The sequence below is a fragment of the Dysidea avara genome, chromosome 7 (assembly GCF_963678975.1).
Source record: "Dysidea avara chromosome 7, odDysAvar1.4, whole genome shotgun sequence".
Classification (NCBI taxonomy): domain Eukaryota; kingdom Metazoa; phylum Porifera; class Demospongiae; order Dictyoceratida; family Dysideidae; genus Dysidea; species Dysidea avara.
In genome coordinates, this window is record NC_089278.1 from 27,154,104 (window position 1) to 27,174,924 (window position 20,821).

At 41.2% G+C, this 20,821-nt stretch overlaps 4 protein-coding genes and 1 long non-coding RNA gene across 6 annotated transcripts; 3 read left to right on the forward strand and 2 right to left on the reverse strand.

Annotated features, from left to right (window-relative positions):
• The first annotated feature begins 144 nt into the window (after positions 1–144).
• Positions 145–20,601, forward strand: LOC136262396 (uncharacterized). 2 transcript variants are annotated; one of them, XM_066056648.1, is made up of 5 exons: positions 145–6,709; positions 6,762–7,994; positions 9,661–9,734; positions 9,789–10,128; positions 20,390–20,601. In XM_066056648.1, the coding sequence occupies exon 1, from the start codon at positions 171–173 to the stop codon at positions 2,199–2,201; it is 2,031 nt and encodes a 676-aa protein (XP_065912720.1). In that variant the 5' UTR covers positions 145–170; the 3' UTR covers positions 2,202–6,709; positions 6,762–7,994; positions 9,661–9,734; positions 9,789–10,128; positions 20,390–20,601. The 2 variants fall into 2 exon arrangements, with proteins under 2 accessions (XP_065912720.1, XP_065912719.1); XM_066056647.1 differs by having other exon boundaries at positions 145–7,994.
• LOC136261139 (uncharacterized) lies at positions 2,234–4,668 on the forward strand. Its single transcript, XM_066055109.1, has 4 exons — positions 2,234–2,403; positions 2,460–3,038; positions 3,434–3,897; positions 4,058–4,668. The coding sequence occupies exons 1-4, from the start codon at positions 2,234–2,236 to the stop codon at positions 4,666–4,668; spliced, it is 1,824 nt and encodes a 607-aa protein (XP_065911181.1).
• On the forward strand, positions 10,152–14,516 carry LOC136262397 (uncharacterized). The gene is made up of 3 exons (XM_066056649.1): positions 10,152–10,937; positions 11,030–14,036; positions 14,127–14,516. The coding sequence occupies exons 2-3, from the start codon at positions 12,960–12,962 to the stop codon at positions 14,418–14,420; spliced, it is 1,371 nt and encodes a 456-aa protein (XP_065912721.1). The 5' UTR covers positions 10,152–10,937; positions 11,030–12,959; the 3' UTR covers positions 14,421–14,516.
• LOC136262400 (uncharacterized) lies at positions 11,782–19,105 on the reverse strand. The gene is made up of 2 exons (XR_010704191.1): positions 18,917–19,105; positions 11,782–12,033 (listed from the first exon to the last, which is right to left on the reverse strand). It is a non-coding gene; the product is annotated as an uncharacterized lncRNA (long non-coding RNA).
• LOC136262395 (uncharacterized) lies at positions 14,265–18,302 on the reverse strand. The gene is made up of 8 exons (XM_066056646.1): positions 17,792–18,302; positions 16,613–17,735; positions 16,513–16,560; positions 15,757–16,460; positions 15,482–15,709; positions 15,202–15,430; positions 14,914–14,967; positions 14,265–14,777 (listed from the first exon to the last, which is right to left on the reverse strand). The coding sequence occupies exons 1-8, from the start codon at positions 17,954–17,956 to the stop codon at positions 14,461–14,463; spliced, it is 2,868 nt and encodes a 955-aa protein (XP_065912718.1). The 5' UTR covers positions 17,957–18,302; the 3' UTR covers positions 14,265–14,460.
• Positions 20,602–20,821: the final 220 nt, after the last annotated feature.

Genomic DNA, 20,821 nt, shown 5'->3' on the forward strand with positions numbered 1-20,821 from the left:
TAGCAACACTAGGTGAACCGGAGGATTCCTATGGCAGTCTACTTGTAACGATCCTTCTTGGAAAGCTGCCAGCCAAGACCAAGCAGAACATAGTCAGAGCCCATGGCAACAAGAAATGGACCATCGCAGAATTGCAAGCTGCTGTTCTCAACGGAATTCATATTCTGGAAATGGGATCATCAACAGAATCACGTACCTCCCCGATCCCACCAACTGCTTCATTTCTTACCAGTGCTAAGAAATCTATAACAGCAGGCAAGAGCAAACCACGATGTCCATTTTGTGCAGGTTGTCACTTTCCCTCCATGTGTGAATCAGTTCAGGACCCACGACAGCGGTGTGAGATTGTACGTCAGAATAAACTCTGCTTCATTTGTTTAGGGCACCACAAGGTGTCTCAATGTAACTCGAGACATCGCTGCCATACCTGCCAACGAAAGCATCACACCAGCCTATGTACTAATGGACAGCACAGTGACAACACTTCTGAAACATCTGTCTGCTCCACTAACACCGGACAGCCAGCCAACCCAGTACATGGTCAACCTGCTATCCCCACAACCTCTAATTCAACTGACACTGCCTCTCTTTCAGTAACTGTTCCAATGCCACAGAACACTGTTTGTCTTCTCAAAACTGCGATAACAACTGTCAGAAATGGTACAAACTCTACAAAAGCTAATGTGTTATTCGATGAAGGCTCCCAAAGATCATTCATTACTGAAGAACTTGCTAACACCTTAGCTGTACAGTCCTACCGCAAGGAAGACATCACAGTATCATCCTTTGGGGCACAGTGTCAGTTGAATCGTCAGTTGAATCGTCAGGTAAATGTTGCTGTGGTAAATCTAATTACTATGACCGGTCAATCCATACCACTAACTGTGCTTGTAGTACCCCGGATTGCCACACCATTACAGAACACAGTGACATTTAATGTTGCCCACCTCCCACACCTTCATTACCTCCCCCTAGCCCACCCACTCAATGCAGATAAGGAGTTTGATGTTTCCCTCCTTGTGGGTGCGGACTGCTATTGGGACATTGTTGGTGATGCTGTTGTACGAGGTGATGGACCAACAGCAGTGGAATCCAAAGTAGGTTACCTACTCTCAGGACCAACTCCAACAACAACTGGTCAATTCCTAATCAGCACTAACAGTGTCATGATGCTGGCTCTTACACAACGTGAGTTTAACCTAGAACGTTTCTGGGACCTAGAATCTGTGGGAGTGACCCCTGTTGACAACTCGAGTGACAACGTGCTAGACCAGTACACATCATCTTTTGTTACTAGAGATCTGGACAGAGCATACGTGGCTAGATTCCCTTGGAAACCAGACCATCCTGACCTACCAAGTAACTTTACCATAGCTAAACAGAGAACACGTCAACTAGTCAAGCGTTTGTCCAAAAACCCTGATCTGCTGAAAATCTATCACCAGATCATCAGTGAACAGGAAGCTAGGGGCTTTATCGAGCATGTTGATGATCAGTCCGGCCCACAACCAGGCGTCCATTACATCCCACATCATGGTGTAGAGAAAGATTCTACAACAACACCACTACAGATTGCCTTTGACTGCAGTTGCCGTCAATCGTCTCTCAGTCCTTGTCTTAATGATTGTCTACTCATAGGCTCACCATGTGATAATGACTTATGTGCTGTTCTTGTCCGTTTCAGATCACACTGCTTTGGAATATCCACGGACATTGAGAAGGCTTTCCTTCACATACGGCTACACCCTGATGACAGGAACTACACCCGGTTTTTCTGGTTGTCCGATCCAACAGACCCTTCAAGTGAGTTCTGTGTGTACCGTTTTAAGGTTGTACCCTTAGGAGCCACCAGCTCGCCGTTCATGCTTAATGCTGTATTGCGTTATCACCTTGAGCAGTACAAGTCGATGGTCTCACATGATATGCTTTCCAACCTTTACGTGGACAACGTTATAACCGGCTGTGATTCAGAGCAAGTGTCACTGAACTATTACCGACAAGCTAGAGCCATTATGGGTGATGCAAGACTCAACTTGCATAGCTGGTCCTCTAACAACACTGTACTCACTGCTGCAGCTGTCAAGGACAACACAGCCGAGAATGCACTGTCAGTCAATGTTTTGGGACTCCGCTGGGTTCCCGAGTCAGACAAGCTTTATCTGGCTGCAAACCATCCATCCTTACTTATAATCATCTTATAACCAAGAGAGAAGTTCTACAAAACCTGTCAAAGATGTCGACCTACTGGGATTTGTTGCATCTAGTTGTACAAGCTAAGATATTAGTGCAGAAGCTGTGGCAATGCAAGATCACGTGGGATGAGCCTTTAGATGAGGATTTGCAAGCTCAATGGAGAAATATTGCCAATGACCTTAAGAGCACAGCACGATATTCTGTAAGTCGGTATTACTTTGATGCATGTATGACACACCCAGTTGTTCATTGTTTGCTGATGCAAGCCAACATGCATATGGAGCCGTAGTGTTCCTCACTGAAGGCAATTTAGTGTCATTTGTTACAGCAAAGACCCGTGTAGCACCTCTGAAGGCACTCACGATTCCACGACTAGAGCTCATGGCAGCATTGGTGGCCACTCGTTTAACATGTTTTGTGATGAAGGCGGTCCCTGACCTTAACCTGTCAGTTTTTATGTGGTCTGATAGCCAGATAGTGCTCCACTGGCTCAAAAGCCAGAAGCCACTTCCAACATTCATAAGAAACCGAATCACTGAGATGAATACCTTATTGCCACAGGCCACTTGGAACTATTGTCCTACCACTGATAACCCAGCTGACCTGCTTTCAAGGGGTACCACCACCGAATCTCTATTGTCCTCGTCCCTGTGGCAACATGGCCCCAAGTGGCTCACTACCCCAAGTCAGTGGCCATCATTCCAGCCACCACCCTTACCACCACTTGTTTTGGCAGCAGCAGTAGCGACAGAATTTGTTCCCATGGAACAGACACCACCAGATTTAGGTATACACTGTGTTATTCCCATCGACCGATACAGCTCACTTAACAAGTTGTTGTCTGAGTGCGTATGTTGTTCGTTTTGTAGACAATCTCAAGGTGCAGCCCCAGCAATGACAATTTGGTCCCATCACTGCTGACGAACTTCACAAGGTGAACCTTAAGTGGGTAAAGGATATACAACACACAGTATACTGGAAGGAAGTCAACAATCTACAGCTGTTAATGAAGCAACCCAGAAGCCCCAGGGTGTTACTTGTTAGACAACTCCGACTCTTCCTAGACACAGATGGCATGCTGCGTTGTGGTGGACGCATTCACAATGCTCCAGTAAGTGAGGTGACCAAATTCCCGTATTTACTACCACCAAGACATTCACTATCCAAGTTGGTTATTGTGGACATACACGTCAGACTTTGTCACTCAGGTACCACTGCAACATTGACCGCTCTACGACAGTGTTACTGGATTCCGACTGCACGACAATACATTAAATCAATTCTGCGCCATTGTGTTATCTGTCGCGGGTGGAAAACCCTATGCTGCTCCAGATCCTCCTCCCCTACCTCGATTACGAACACAAGATGTGTTCCCATTCACGTTCACGGGAGTTGATTTCACAGGCGCCCTGTATGTACAGCAAGGCAAGCAAGAGGTGAAAGTGTACCTGTGTCTCTTCATTTGTGCTACTACTCGTGTGATCCATCTGGAGATAGTGCAGGACCTGTCAGCTCAAACCTTCCTATTAGCATTTCGCAAGTTTGCAGCACGGCGATCCCTCCCAAGCATAATGATCTCTGACAATGGTTCAACCTACTTGTCAGCAGCAGAAGAGTTGCACTCCTTAATGCAATTGCCAGAAGTCAAGGAGGAGCTAAGCAAGAAGGGAGTTTTATGGAGATTTATACCAAGAGAGCCCCTTGGTATGGGGGGTTCTGGGAACGCTTAATTGGGCTCACCAAGACTGCTATCAAGAAGGTGCTGGGAAGGTGCCATGTCTCACTACCAACATTAGAGACCATCACTGTAGAGATTGAGGCAATCTCAACGACCGCCCACTGACGTTTGTCTCATCTGATCTAGGTGACCCAGAGCCCTTGACACCTTCACATCTCCTGCATGGACGTAGAATTACATGCCTCCCACACCAGGACACAGACATTGATGAACTTGTAGACCCAACTTACAGAGAGGCAAGCCAGATACGCAAGAGAGCTAGAGTGCAGGCAGTCATACTTGGTGACTTTAAGAAGAGGTGGTGTCATGAATATCTTACTTCACTACGGGAGTACCATAAAGCATCAGGGAACAACCAGCGACGTGTGAAGAAGGGTGATGTGGTCATCGTCCATGATGACACCCCACGAACAACCTGGAAAATGGCCATAGTCGAAGACTTGATTGTTGGTAAAGACAATCTTGTGCGAGCAGCTACCATACGGACCGCAAATGGAATTACAACCAGACCAATCACTAAGTTGTATCCCATGGAACTGAATGAAACAGATGAGAAGAAACTTGGAGTGGAGAAGAGTCCCACTGTTACTGATCCAGACCTCACTATCACTGATCCAGATGATACCAGAAATGAGCAGACGACTGATCCAGACGATTCCAGGGATGAGCACAGCTGCCCACAACGAGCTTCCGCAAGGAAAGCTACCGGGGTTTTCAAGTCCGTTGTCCTATTATAATTGCGCATGCGCTAAAAACCTACTAACCGAAGGGCCATTCGCTGGTGATAAAGAAATCACAACAACACAGTGAGTAATAGTTTTACCACATTTACAATCATCCATCATAATAGGGCACACACAGTTACCTGATCTCACTTGAATCTGCCATTTCTTTCGCACTGCTAAGCGCATGTGCCAAAATACATAGGACAATGGACTTGAAAACCCTGGTACAGACCGAGTTAAAGAGTGGATCGGATCTCTTTCTGCCCCCCCTCGGAGGATGTCGCGGAGGATGAACTGTAGAACACACACACACTTATTACGTATGTAACACTATTATGTTGTGTGCGCATGTCTGTACACCAGATAAGAACTGGTTCGATTGTGGTATTAGAATGGACTTCATCCTTTTTGAGCAGCCGCACTCAATATGTTACTTGTAATGGTTCTCAATCATCACCCATTGATGTTATTAGTGGAGTGCCCCAAGGCACTGTCCTCGGACCCTTATTATTCTTAGTTTACATTAATGACTTACCTGACTGTGTATCATCTTCTTGTGGCTTGTTTGCTGATGATTGTCTGCTCTATAGACCAATACATACTACAGATGATAGCCGTTTCTTACAGGAGGATTTGTTACGAATTGAAGAGTGGGCTAATAAATGGATGATGACATTTAACACAGATAAATGTGAAATATTACAAGTTACTTTAAGTAATCCAAAACCCACAAGCTATTTCCTGTACAATAATCAACTAAGAATGGTTAGTCATGCAAAATACCTTGGTGTGATATGTGATATTGGACTCTAAGTAGGCATTCCAGTATCCGAGATTTTTTAATAAAAAAATTCTCCGTATATTCCCCAATAGAACCCTGGCACAAAATGACAACTCGTGTTTAACTTGGGATTGCTCCGTCGTCCGAGCTCCAATGAGGGTGAAAATCGCTGTGGGGTTTGTCCACACGCTGATCATCATGAAAATCTTAGTTTTATCGTGCGCGTTACATATAAGTAAGTTTTGTGTTGTTTTGTAATCTTTTCAAGCCTTGTAATGTATGTAGAATACTTTTAAAAACGTACGGTCGGGTGGAAGGTAGTCACTGGTGCTTACTTTAAAGTGCGTAGTTACTTCGCTCGGGTTAGCGATTTTCAGCTCCAGAGCAATTTTCTGATGGTTGTGTCATCAGCTCAAAAGTATAACCACTTCAAAGTCGGCATAACAATGCCATAATTGAAACCACAACTCCACCTTAGGTATTGTTGCATCATTGTGGCACCTCCACTTTAGTTGTTTACCTTTATAAGTTGTTAACTTGATGTTTTTACCAACTTGAGATAGCCACTTGCCTATGGGCATACACCATTGTATTGAGAAGTGTGTAGTAGGTGAAACATATTTGCTCACCACAAAGCATACAAAGATCGCTGAGATCCAATAAGACCTGAAGTTACTCTCATTACATGTACAAACTTGCAGCTAGAAGCAACTGCAGTTTCAAGATAGTCCAGATTGCCAGATGGCTTCCTGATTCAATTGTGCCATTTTCCCCTGTAAAATGTATGGGGAGCCCTGGAGAAAAAATGTACCTTTTTTCAGTTTTTAAGCACTGTGCATGCCAAAGTAGCTAATTCCAACCCAACAAACTATATATTTCTGAGATCAGCAATCAATACTCTATCTATTGAGCATATAAAAAGCCAGTTTTTCCAAAATTTTAAGATCAGTCTGGAATGCCTACTCTAAGATGAACTTTAACAAACATATTACCACTATTTGCAGAAAAGCTAATAGTGTATTGGCGCTTCTTAAGCGTAATCTATATCATTTTAATTCTCAAATACGAAGCCAAGCCTATTTCTTGTATGTGAGACCAATACTAGAATACGCATCAATAGTTTGGGCACCATATACTAAGACTAACATTGAGAAGCTTGAAAGTGTTCAGCGACGTGCTGCCAGATTTGTGGTGTCTGATTATGAGTTTTCAAGTAGTGTTACCAGTATCCTGAATGAGCTTAAATGGTGTAGCTTGGAGGTTAGAAGACAAGTAGGTAGACTGATGATGTTTTATAAGATATTGCAAGGTTCTGTCGCACTAGAACTACCCTATGAGATATCTCTCATCGACACTGTTACTAGAGGGCACAATAGAAGATATCAAACACCTTTTTCAAGAATTGATATACACAAATTCAGTTTCTTCCCAGCTACTGTCAGACTGTGGAATAGTTCACCTGACTCAGTTATTAATTTGGATTCCTTTGAAGCATTCCGTAGATCTGCTACTGATTTCTTAAACAAAATTAATTATAATTCTTTTTATACTTAATTAACTACTTAACTTAACTACATACTATATTGTACGTATACTCTTTCAGAGTCCTGCAATTATTATAATAATAATAATAATATAATAATTAACACGAGGGGCTTGCTTCGTGAGTAGTCTTGAATCCTCCCCTATTCCGCCAATCGTAAGTGGAAGTGGAACCTCGGCGTACTGTAATTCTACCAACGACATTTTTGGTGCTGTGACAGGTACGCCGACTAGATTGTCATAACCCCGCTACATTTTTACAGTCTGTTAGAAAGAACGAAGACGCAATTATTTTCTATTGCACCATTGGGGCTTTATCCACACGTCTCAAATAAACGCCGCAAGTGTCTCAATTAAACGTAAATGCGCAGGCGCTTATAATCTCTAATCGATAAGCGCCGTGACGGAGAAAAAACGGTTTGGCCAGCGATGAACTCTTCAAACTCTAAATCCGTTGGTGTTTACATGATAATATTCTGGGGAGTTGTTTCGTTGTGTTTGTTTACATACTTTTATTACTCCAACGATAATGAATGGCTACCATGTGTATGCAACTGTGATCAACGTGATCGGTCGGGTGTAGTTTCAAGTTTAGTAAACTATGTATCAACGAACAATGACAGTGTGTCAACTGCCACACCTACAAGCAATGCCAGTACATCAACCACTACCACAGAGACTAGTATGGTGGATGTTAAAGTGTCACAGAACGGATCTCCTGGGTCTCTGTCTTACTATAAATCGGAAATCTTTGATAGAAGGGACGACACAGATAAGTTTACTATAGTTATGTTAACATATAAAAGAGTAAAGACTCTTCCACCGTTGTTGCTGCATTATTGCACAACCAAGTATTTATCTAAAATTATTGTGATCTGGAATGATGTGGGTGCTGAGATACCACAAAACATCTTACAAGTGAATAATCAGTGTGCAGTGCCTGTAGTGTTCATCAAAGAGACGGAGAATAAACTGACTAACAGGTTCAAGCCAAGAGAAGAGATAAAGACTGATTGTGAGTATATAATGTACCCATCAATATTATGCCCCCCCCCCCCCCCCCCCCCCACGCACACGCACACACACGCACACACACACACCCAGAGAAAGAGGTGGGGATTTTACTTATCACAGCAACAGTAGGTTATCTGTATGGCTAGTTTGTCTAAACATCAATACACTAGCACATGTGATCAATTAGCAGTGATGAACTTAGAAGTGGCAGGGTGGAAGGTGATGTGGTGGTGATGAGAAACAAGGAATCAACTTTGCCTGGTCTAGTAGCCAGACCTCTACCTTTTCTTTTGCATGTAGGCTGGAAATTTTTCCACCCACACACAAAGGAAAAATAGTGGTCTGGCTACATGAGACTAGCCTGAGCCTGGCCTTGTATCAAAATAAACTCATACTAGAAAAGCCACCCATACAATTTGAAATGCACTTGTACTGCTTTACTATATAGCCTTGAGTCGGTGAGTCATACTCAACTTCCACAGAAATTTAGTGTTTTTACAGAGTGAACAATATTTGTCTATTTTGCTATTACTGGGGAGTAGCACTTACTGTGCTGTAATGATGGTAAAATCAAATCCACAAAATTTTAGTAGAACTCAACCTATTTATCTTGTCAACCAGGAGGACATAAGTGCCACAATTAAGGGTTGTATTCCCTACCTGTAGCATTAAAAGAGGATGTAATACAGTAAGTGGAACCTGTCTGACCTGATTGCCTTTAGATATAAATATCTTGTCCTTAATAAGCAGGTGGCTGCTTTAAAGTAATAGAGGTACTCTTGTTTACTTGTACCACATGTTTGACCCGTGTGTGCCCCCTAGGTGGAAATTACTGGCTGATGCCATTCCCCTATGGACTGTTAGTGTCTTCCGTACAGTAGCTTTTGTGTAATGAAAAACTGACAGTGTACTGGTCTAACTGTTAGTAGTTGCTTCATTTTCTTATTGCCAAGTTTATTATTATGTACTGTACGTGGCAGCATATTGGCTGTACTCTGTACATTCAAACTAAACATCACAAGTTCTGAAATGCTGTACGCAGATAGCAAGTAGCTTTACAGATTATGTGAGCCAAATTTCCTGACTGGTGGCTGCAGTAGACATACTGACAAATGACATTTTTATAATGGCTAGTTTGGACCGATGACAGTGTCCTAATTAGACAGGTGTCTCTGTCTTTGTACAGAATTCATTGTCGTGCAGACAAAATGTTGATCACAAGCTGTAGTATATGTACAAACCTGATATTGCAGTACATACAGAAGTTGACTAATAGTTTAGCTACAAGTTTCACATATAAAACTTTCATGCTGTATTGAATGCTACATGCCTCTTACGTATACACCGTAACATCCGAGTTGCTAAGTGGGTCAAAATCAGATTCTGTGAACCCTGATGTAATTCGTGTGTGTGCACACTGAGTGTGCGCACGCACGTGTGCACTGTGTGTGTGTGCGTGCATGTGCACTGAGTGTGTGTGTGTGTGCACACGCATGTAGGTCTGCATGTATTTGTGAGTTGCATTGTGGACTTATGATTTGTTTTATTTTAATCCATTTACAAATAGAATACAAATGGTTCAACATGCATACAACTATAAGACCCTTATTACACAAAGAAAACATTATTATTGAAATGCTATTCTATACTTCATATATCATACATAGGTGTTTGTGTAATTGATGATGACCGACAACTTAAGGACACTGACGATTTAGAATTTGCTTTCACAACTTGGCAGGTTAGACTTTTATAATATAAATAGTGTCTGAAGTTAAATCATACCCTCCATTAGCATTTTAGAATGAGGATCATTGGATTTGAAGAGCGTACTTACACACTTCAGAAAGATGGATCATTGTGGTATGGTGTCTATCCAGGCACCAAGATCTATCCTGGTTACTCAATAATGGGCACTGGAACTGCCTTATTTCACAGGGTTTATATGGAAATGTATTTTGATGCTAACTTTGTACCTGCAGAGGTGCTTGATTATATTAACACTAGGATGAATTGTGAAGACATATGGTTTAATGTTGTGGTCAGTAAATTTCTTGGTGAGGTCAGTTGGAAACAACCAGGTGCTCTTGTTATAAACCCTATTGGGGGTATCGAGAATCTGGCAGGAAAAGCATGTGAGTATTGTTTTAAACACTTGTGCACACATGCATCCATACCATGTATCACATAGTATGGTACTACTATATATAATTGGTTCACTTTCACCTGATCCTCTGCCAAAAATGATAATATCAAAGAGGTAAACACATGTTCACTCTTGGATAGTTGGAAAAGGCAGATATGGTTGAACAAGTCTCACAATACAATAATCCTCATTCTTGTATTACAGTTAATTGTGTTGCTCTGTACAGTTGTCTTCACTTCCAGACTCAGACATCATCTTTGCAAAGTGTTCATCGGTTTTGTAAGCGCATGTGTGGAGGATGCTACAGAGTACACGTATGTACTGTAGACCATAATACGTATAATACACTCTAGAAATCTACTACAGATTCAGAGATTCCTTACGTATTCCTGCAGAAAGCCTCATTGCTTAGGTGTATACATCTGTGCCTTATACTGAAAGCCATGAACTCCTGGATCTGGCTTGCGACACTAAGCTAGGGTGAATCTCTAAAATTTTATAACAGTTTTATGGTCTATGGTACTCTGTAGTGTGCTAGCCAATCCTCTATACCTGTGCTTAATTATAAATGGATAAGCACTATGCAAAGATGATGAGGGAAGACTACTGTATAGAACCATAGATACTAGACTTATATAATAGGGATTGGCAACGGAGGCGTTAACGGAAATAATCCGCGTTTCGCTTTCCCGTAATACTGTTAGGAATTTTCAAGTCACTACCAGCTAACCGCTATCATAGTGCCGCTATGCTACTGAGAATGTTTCATGTGTTTCCACGAAGATTTAGTCTTTAAAGGTACGTAGCTCCATTAGGGATTCTTGCTAGCATGTGTGATGGAATTTCAGTGAAACCTCAGGCTGCCTTTATTCTTTATTATTAATTACTAGGCAGACAGCACAGCTGGTGTGCCTAGGATGTAAAATCAACAATAGTGAAGTGTATGTTACAATCAATAAGTGTACGTATGCTACAATTACTAGTTGTGAACAAAAAGTTACAGTATGTATGTGTTACATAAAAACACTAGACGCAAGGCACCTTCACTGCACTGCCTTACGTCTTTATGCAGTGCAGCGAAGGTGCCTTCGTCTTTATCTCTCGCATTGCGACAGTGAGAAGACTAGACTAAGAGATGAGAGTTAAGCAGCTGAGATTAATAACTTTCTCTTGCCGTCTTTCTAATGGCGGAACAATTTTCCCTCACCCACATTGTATCTGGACAAAACTGTATGCCAAGAAGTTGTAGCTAATCTGCTAAAGCATGGATTTAACTATAGGACATCCTCACATCTCTCTGGCTTACCTGTACAGAACCACAAATTATTCACACTTCAAGCACTGACTGTTCTATTAGAGTTATCGACTGCTTTATTAGAGTGTATCTGAACCTTTGAAGTCAGCATTGATGATTACACTCCATCAGTTTAGACCACTCAAGTTCAAATGAGATACTGTAGCGGACTGGGTGTGCCCCTCCTTTTACAGCTCCTGAACTCTAGTAGGAGTAAGACCTATTATGTACACCAGACCATAAACTGAATTTAAAGTCAGTGAAGCATCATCCTTAATCTCAACAATGAGGGACATCCCATATCCATGAGGCAGTACTGTCACACAGGATCGAACATAGCACAGTTCATACACCCTATACAACTTTGATTCGTGTGCCATACAACTCAAGTTACAAATAACAACACCTTGCCAGGCTATTATTTACATGTCATATGAAACTACATGATGTAAACATTGCAAATCCGACTAGGACGTTGATTCTTACTCTACTCTTGCATGGGCCTGTTGCAGCTTGTCTTGTGTTATACTTCTGACTCCATCTAGTCTGCCAGCAGGTCTGTCAGTTCTGCAACTGCTCACTCAGATGCTAACAGCTTACCTAGCATTACAATAAATCAAAAATCAAATTAAGACTACTACATAAACACACCACAAATAATTCATTACACCAGAGTAATTTCTCCTGCCAGATATTTTATGTGGGCAGCAGGAAAGACTCCTGGTTTCTGTTGCACAAATTTTCCCAAAATACAATAAATTACGTCATCATATTTTTTGCACTAAAGATAAATTTACATATACATAGTGAACCAGATTCAACTGTATTGGGGAAGTCAAGAACCTAAGCCCACAGTACTTTCAAAGTTCAGCAAAAAAAAAAGGCTGTAATCCACATTCAACCATAATAATGTGAACTATACAATGTGTAGAGTTAGCCCTGTCAACACTCCAGCTGTGATCATGGAATATAGAGAACAGTGACCAGGTAATTTACTTGCAGTCCCCAAACAAAATGTCTGGCACGTAAGACTAATACCAAAGGAGATTAGATACCTTTGTGCAATATGCAATTTCATCAGATTGTTTACTGAGGTAGTTGGTAAACGTCTTATTATGTGCATAATTATATTCATGAAGAGGGTAATTTATTTGAAACAAGTTCGAAAAACATTTCACCCATTGTTTTCTCATTACCACACCTATGTGTTGGTAATGTAGCACACACACACACAAAAGGCAAACACAAAAACACACTTTTGTACTACAAAGTCACACACACACACGCACACACTAAAGCAAAGCTTTTGGTAATAGCAAGAGTAAATAATGGAAGAGAGAGTATCTAACTGCCGCATGGACCATCAAAAATGAGCGCGTAAAGTCCTGATGGCATCGGTAGGCTTCTTTAACCACGCCTTGATAGGTGACGATTAACCAGCATGCATAAGGCGCCCCAAACGTAATTTATACGCAAAGCGCGTGTGATTAATTTTATAAATCACGTCACACGTGATTTGTCTGACAATGAAGCCAGCAACGAGAAGGAAGTGCAGTGCTAAGAAAAACCCTTGCCAACAAGCGAAACGGACCAGCAGTGGAAGAGGAAGGAGTGACCAGATAGTTTCATCAACAGGAACAGATAAAGCGAAGAAGCCAGCGGCACCGAGATCCGCCAAAGGAAAGAAACGACCCGCTACCACCGAGGCTACCACCAACTCGGAAGCAACACACCACAACGAAGAAGACCACGCGCCAGTAGCCAAAAGAACACGCAAGATTTTGAATAAAAAGGAGAGGGAAAGTTTATTGCGCCATTTAAATAGCGTTGACGATGTCACTCTAGTAGACGCTGTTAACGTGAGACTGAGTGAAGTTCAGTTGTTCAGCACAAAATTGAAGAATTTTGCAGATACATTGTGTAAAAATGAGCAGCTCCTCCAGGATATTGCAACTCACCACCACTGCCGTTTTTCTGAGTTATATGTGGAGTGTAAGAAAGAGTCTGATCCATTTGTGCAGTTGCAATTTCAGTGGCATCGATACTGCAGTGCTTTCTTGTTGCCTAGAATGTACACATTGGATTGTATTAATTTTGACGAAACCAGTGAAAGCTCACTGGTATCATTGCGAAATAAGTGGTTGAGTTTTTGTGAGGTAAATGATGTACCAGTTGAGAGTAACCCTGTGATGATATCTATGTCATCGGCTATTTATGCAGTCCTACTAGAGCGAGCAAGGGAGTACCAAACCAGTCTGATCTCTGAGCCTGGATCATCAAAGACTGTGGTCGGAATTGAGGGTGATGATGTTTACTTTAGGTTTGGTGGTGCAGCACTATGTGACATGCTTCACCTTCACTATAAACAGATTAAGGGCTGCAGTGATGCTCAGAGAGATAAGTTGTCACAAGAGATAACAATATTGCAATCTATTAATACAAAAGATAAATCCAAAATACCCGAATATCTGAAGTATCGTGACCGAGGTTACATGTACTTCCCTGACATCAGCTTCATACCTTTTATCAGACAAGTAGATGAAGTAGTGAAAGGGGTTGTTAGTGAGGAAAAAATGGAAGGGGATGGAGGACAAATAATCAAGGTACATATGTCCAAGTGTAAAAATGGAATTTACACCTGGTACGGCCACATATGTAAAACTGTGTTTGTTAAACTAGAATGTCTTTTGTAGGCGGCACACGAAAAGATTAAATCGTGCTCAAGTCTTGAGGGATGCTTTTTGTCTACTCTGTCAAAGCGACTGCCAAACATGGATACATTCAGCACAGAGGCACTGGACAATGTTTTCACTGTTTTCACTCGCAAATTATGCAACACAAGGATCCAAGAATTCATTTCAAGTACTAAACAGCAAATGGCATCCAAAAAAGGACTAGCGTCTACTGTAGATACTAATTTAAGGCCAATGTTACTAGCTCAACATACAAAATTAGAAAGTAAATTTGTCAATAACAAAGGAAAATGATACACAGTGTATGTATGTAAATTTGTGCAATCATGTTGTGTTAATCATTGTGTGAATCTTTCTTATTATATTTCTTCCTTGATAGGGGTATTTCAATTGTACTCAATGTGTCGTCCCTGTATCCCTTTCCACTGTGATGGTCCGTAACACATTGTTTTACAAGATGTGCAGCTCTGGCAGTGGAAAAGTTAGCTGAATCTAATTTGCCTCCAGCGTTATGCTTATATTGGCTGAATAAGCTCTCGACTGCTGACCCGGAGAGACGTAGTGGAGATATAAAATATGTAGGATATGTCTCTCTGAACCATTGACACAGAGCTCTGAAGCTGTATACATCAATCCGAAGGAGGTCCCAAGCTATAAAGAATGTAAACACGACATCAAGAATTGTTACACAAATCATGCACAATAAAGATGAACTAGGGCTCAATTTATAGTATCAAGGGTTAGTAAAGGAAGAGCGTGTATGTATGTGCAATGGTGTGAGACTTACTTTGCCATGACAGAAAAGACTTCTGCGTGGTCGAAGTGTGGGAAAAGTTTGGATCTGTCCAAGAAACATTTGGTAAACAACATTCAAGTACACTGTGGAACCTCTCTTTGATCATTAATTTTTGGAAACCTACTTTCTGAGGTAAAAATGTATACCTTTTGGGTCCTATTTTGATATACAGGAAGGCCTGATGCTTACTCCTGCCTTTAGTCAAGACTAAATGATGGAATTTACTCTTGCTTCAATGAAGTGTCTAAGAGAGGTTTCAGTGTAAACATGTATACATACCTATTTTCAAAATGGAATCTAGCCAATCGGTAAAATAACTGAAGCCCTTGTCAATATTCTTCAGAACTTTTGCATCAGCACTTCTAACTCGGTCGTGGCTCAGAAATCCTTGTTCAAATAGTAAATTGCAGGCCTCTAAATACGACAACGTCTCCTTAGCGGTTAACACATCTTCGGGTAATGGGTCCTGGTGGGTGTACCAATAAAGTTCCCCCAACACTTGTTCTTGCTACGATACAAAAAAGGGTATTTCATAAACAAAAATGAAATTAAAGCTCACCTGCATGATCTTGGCCGGATGGACATTCAGCTTTGTCCACGCATCGCGTAAGCAGTGAGCTTCCTTCAGACGAGGGACCATCCTGGTGCAACCTTGACTAACTCTGGCCAATTCTCGTTGGTATAAATCCATAATTGTTTGCCATCCAAACATTAGATTGTCGCCACGTCTGAATTGTTTCGTACCATTTGATTTGGACGAAAACAATGCGTTTACCATGTTCTTCAGCTGTAAAATAAAATAAAAATTGAATTCAACACTAGCATATTAATTACCTGATGTGATGGACAAATTAGCCAAAAGATCTTCTGGGGTGGATTATAAGGATTGATCATCCAAGGTGTCACCTTGAATTTATCTTCACTATCTTCTGTCACCGAGTAGGCACCATGACAGCCATGACTAGCCTTTATTGCTGCAACGTTAGCAGATCCACCATCGCAAACTAAAACACTTGTCTTAAGACCATACAGCTGGAGCAGTTCAATGGTCTCAAATACACATGCTACAACAAACTGACAATCCACAGTAGATGGTGATGTAAAATATGGACCCACAATGTCAAATTCACTAGTTAGATCTCTCCAAATAAACTGTAAAATGTAGGAAGTCTGCTTGTTGGCTTCAGGACTTTTCAGTAAAGCGTATACATCATTCAGAGATGCCAAGTCATTCGGCGTCATTGCCAATCCTACCAGCTGATGGCTGCGAGAATTCCATACCAGTTGACATGCAACTTTCACTTCGTCAAAGATGACAGCTCCATCAGCTTTAGGTTCCTGTTTTCCAAGTTGTCTGCACTTTTCTTTGTAAACTAAATATCGAGTAACTTGCTCGGCAATGCAAGTAGTGCTAGCACCAGGGTCGTGTATAAATGTCCCGGTATAAGACTGTAGTGTGGACTTTGCAGGAAACTTGAGAATGCTGAACTGTTTTAAAGCCTCATAAGCAGATGGGCTTCTTATGTAGACGGCTAACGCTGAAGTAAAAAATATATATAAACACACAATGAAATTAAACACACAACTTACCCATGCGTATGGTTATCATACTCCAGCGGTTTCCTCGTCCACCACTGCCTACATAACACAGTTATTTGCATATGAGTTTAAGTTTCATTATACAACGTACTATTTGTAGCTTGGTCGCTAGCAAACTCATTCCTTTGACGTTCCTTATCTGTGATCCAGATGTCTTGCATAACTTTTCTGACACCATGCTCATCCCCTTCTTTGTAAAGCATCTCTAGATCATGTGTCCCTATATTCTCCATAATCTGACACATTTCACTGTGCTGTTCATCATCAAGGGTCACTTCACTTTCCTCATACTTCTGCAACTTTCGTATATTATTCGTTCGCTCGTATTGTGCAAGTGTCCTGCGTTTGGCTTGACTAGCTGGGCTCATGTATGATAGCCGTGCTCTGGATGAAGGCTTCTGCCTTTTGATTTTCCGTGTTGGAGTCTCTTTCTTTGTTCTCTCTTTCTGATGCTCCAAATCTGTGATAAGCCTTTTACATGCAGAACACTTCACTTCTATTGCATCTTTTTCCATTTCTCTGGCATTGTGTGCCAGCTTAAATAACATCTTGCAATTTACAGAATCAACCCGATGGAAGGGGAAATCATGAAGTCGCACAGATTGGACATGGAAGCGAATAACATCATAGTATTCCTTGTTGTAGTGATCCGGCTCAATACCTGGGCAGAATTTGAAATTTGACTTGTCTTCAATAATTTGGCACAACTCCCTGATCTCTGCCACAGTTTCAAAACTAGAACGTTTCCACTCCTTCATCAGCACATGCACCGTATAGGATTTATAGTGTACAGCTATCTGAACACGAGACACAGCTCCAAATGGAGGATGCTTGAAAAGCCGACGCTGGGTGATTAGTAACACAGGAACCAACTTATCGGCATCGTGTACCTGGCTAACAGTGAATACAAGGTCAGGAAAGCATCCACTGAGTTCATCAAAAATCTTAGTCAAAAATAATTCTTGATCTTCCACTGAGACAGAAGGAATTTCATCATGATGGCCACTACTCACTATGTGCTCACTCCTCGCATCATCATTAGCTTCATTCGCCAGTGTAACCACGTGCCCGCTGGTTGGGGTTGTAAACAGTTGTCCATCTGTTTCACATTCACTCTCTTGCTGCTGAACAGCAATAAAACTGGCTTCAATCGAGCCAGAGTCGTCCCTCACAATGTCTCTTCGTGCGGATAAATAGAGAGCGCCACAACCTGTCTGAATGAACATATTTTCTTACTAAATAAAGCTTTTTTAAGTAGTAACAAGCTCACCTCTTTGTCTCTCTGGTGGTTCTCGCCATGGTCTGTAAGGCTGATGGTTCCAACAACACTCGTAGTGGGCGTAGACTGCGAGGTAGCCTGCGTAGATGCGGCAACATTACCGTTGGAAATCGCTTCGCCTGAAACTTCACCGCTCCGTCCTTCACTCTCAGGCATTAGTGAGCCTCTGTAACTAGATTCAGGTTGACAATTCTAAGGTTACGTCTGAGGCGTAGACCGAAACATAGAATATGTAGAGGAGCCATTGGGAATCACTTCGTCTGCAATTTCACCGCTCCGACCTTCACTCTCTGCCAGCACACGCAGGCCCCATAGCACCACGCACTGCTGTGCGGCTCGTCTAGGCGCGGCTGTCTTCTGTACCAGACGTGTTGATAAGCCTCTAATCAATACTTCCATAATTTGCGAGATTTTACTAACAAATCCGATTAACTCTACGCGCTCATTTTTGATGGTCTATGCGGCAGTTAGATACTCTCTCTTCCATTATTTACTCTTGGTAATAGTATAGCAGCCAGGCACACACACATTAAAGCAAAACTTTCAGCAATAGCATCAACGTAATTCCAAAAACCCAGTTTGAGACCATTGCTAAAGAGCACACACTAGATCATTATCTGTAATATTCTTCCCTCTGGTTCTTAGGTGGTCTTCCAACCTTGAATTTCTTGTAATTTCTCTCCTTTCATCAAAGTTCTGATGCCAAGACTATACATGTGAAATTTTCTGTTGCTCATTTTAAACTCTGCCTACACGAAAGTAACAGGAAGGATTCATAAACTAGATATGGAGTGACATTCTCCAAAGTTAACATTTGTACTGAACCTTGGAAACTCTTCAGAAAGTAGTTCACGAAACTCAGTAAAACTACACAAACTTGTACAAATATCGCTCTGGAATGCCCTGTAAATAAGCATTCTCCCTCAAACAATGCCCCTATTGTTAGAAAATTTGATCCATTAACACTTCCAAGATCAAAATAAAAGGGTGGGAAATGTTAACACCGTTTAGGAACGTTGTGTCACTTCAAGAAAACTACACAACGGTAAATAGCGTTGAACTCCACAGTAAACAACAAAATGACAGCGCGCTAAAACACACAAATAAGAAACTTACCCATCCAATGTACTTCATATAGCCATAGCTTCAGCTTTAACGCACAAAGAATACGTGCACTGCATGCCTGCTCGAGTACCTGTCACTCAAAGGCTCCACCATCTTTTACTTCACCAGCGAAACGCGCATTAATTTACGAAAATAATAATTTTGTAGTGCGTTGCCAATCCCTATTATATGTCTAGTATCTATGATAGAACAATGTGAGGTATGAAAGTTAACTGTAAAAGTACATTTTGAAAATGTCCGTGTCCTCCTCTACCCTTAACTCTCAATGGTTTTTGTAATGTAATGTTTGCACAACTGAATCATCCATACTAGAGTATTTTATCCTCACTTGTTCTTGCTCATATCAATACAATTTTTTTGATAAACAGTTCTGGAGTTTAGAGCTTCACTAAATATTTGGGCTGCTGGCTCATGTATCAAGAGTTATTAGAACAAGGGCTCAGGTGAACATGAACTGACTATAGTAGAAGGTTTCGCATTCCTACCCCAATATATCACCCAAAAACCAGCCTCCTCACTTTTTACCTCCAAACTTTTCCAATAAGTTTTTATGGAATTACGACTAACTTACCGAGCCAAGTATAGCTTTACTGTGGCTACACTACAGATTAGTTCACCATTTGACACCCAAGACATATCCTTTTCACTGACAGCAGAAGCTACAATGAAACAAAATGAATGAATGGATCAATTCAGCTACATTGCATATCATACAGTACAGCAGTACTGTATAGTAGGGATCATGGAGGTTTGGGCTTTACAGCCTAGCTTTTCCTTCATGACTGCTTGGTAACCATAAACTAGTCTAGAGCAACCCCAAACCCTTCAACAAGTTTCTATGAACTATTTAAGGCTACAGACTTGATTCTTCACTGTTCAAAGTCATTGCAGTCCAAGATGTGCCGTTTTGCCAACTTCGGCAGCTACAATACATACGTACATCATGGACTTATATCTGTCCTCCTTTCTGTCCTGCCCATTTCTTTCTCCACTACTGTGTACAGTAGGTGTTGATTGGTAGTAATACGTTAGTGCTTTACATTACTGTTGATGTGTTACCCTTGAATTTACACCTTTATGCCAGAAGCAAAATTAATGGGAAACAAATGACAGGGTAAATCAGTGATGTACAGTATGTGTTGTACTTATTTATCTCTTGTGGTATGCCAAAACACATGTCAGGCCCAAACATGTAAAGATAGCCTTTCTTGAATTACATCCAGCAACAAACAGTAGAAAAATCCACAATTACAAAAATTCTTAGATAACTCATCAGACGTGTTAGAAAGACAAGTTTGGGATTCAACCAATACTGCCAGAGTGCGGTGCAAGTAATATGAGGCTTGTTATATTGTTTGGTATGGAAAAGACAATTTAGTACTACAAACCTAATGTGCACATGAGAAGCTTCTAATGTACGTAGTGTCATACTGAGGGTTAAAGTCTTGTTTTATTATTCTGTAGATTATACTGGAGGCACGAGAGGACTGTCAGCACGCAAAACCCACTATGCTGAACGGACTGAGTGCCTTAACAAGTTTGCAACATTCTTTAATGGAAGTATACCATTGCATTATACAAAACTAAGGATTATGCGTAGGACTAATGAATAATAGTCAATTCTTTTGTTAACTTTTTTATAAATCTTTATTATTGATCTTTTGTTCTTCTCATGATGTGTGCATAGTCACAGAAGGGATCACTGGTCAGAACTTAGCTGTAATGCTAACATTCGATTGCAGTATTAACTAACATTGGGTTGCAGTGATGCTGCTAACTTCGTTGTTTACATACAGTGTAACAATACGGGAGGTCAACTTCATTTCCAAGATTATTTTTAAAAGAAAAATGGTCTGTGTATTAATTGGTAAATCAGATGTACACATTAACTCCACT

Excerpts from the sequence above, each read along its gene's own strand:
- LOC136262396 (XM_066056647.1), top strand. The coding sequence starts at position 171 with ATGGGATCATCAACAGAATCACGTACCTCCCCGATCCCACCAACTGCT.
- LOC136261139 (XM_066055109.1), top strand. The coding sequence starts at position 2,234 with ATGTCGACCTACTGGGATTTGTTGCATCTAGTTGTACAAGCTAAGATA. Across the intron at positions 2,404-2,459 it reads GCACGATATTCTGTAAGTCG|CCAACATGCATATGGAGCCG; the intron begins GTATTACTTTGA and ends TGCTGATGCAAG. Across the intron at positions 3,898-4,057 it reads TATACCAAGAGAGCCCCTTG|GTGACCCAGAGCCCTTGACA; the intron begins GTATGGGGGGTT and ends CATCTGATCTAG.
- LOC136262397 (XM_066056649.1), top strand. The coding sequence starts at position 12,960 with ATGAAGCCAGCAACGAGAAGGAAGTGCAGTGCTAAGAAAAACCCTTGC. Across the intron at positions 14,037-14,126 it reads ATGGAGGACAAATAATCAAG|GCGGCACACGAAAAGATTAA; the intron begins GTACATATGTCC and ends TGTCTTTTGTAG.
- LOC136262395 (XM_066056646.1), bottom strand. The coding sequence starts at position 17,956 with ATGCCTGAGAGTGAAGGACGGAGCGGTGAAGTTTCAGGCGAAGCGATT. Across the intron at positions 17,736-17,791 it reads ACCACCAGAGAGACAAAGAG|ACAGGTTGTGGCGCTCTCTA; the intron begins GTGAGCTTGTTA and ends ATGTTCATTCAG. Across the intron at positions 14,778-14,913 it reads GTCTTTTCTGTCATGGCAAA|CTTGGGACCTCCTTCGGATT; the intron begins GTAAGTCTCACA and ends CATTCTTTATAG.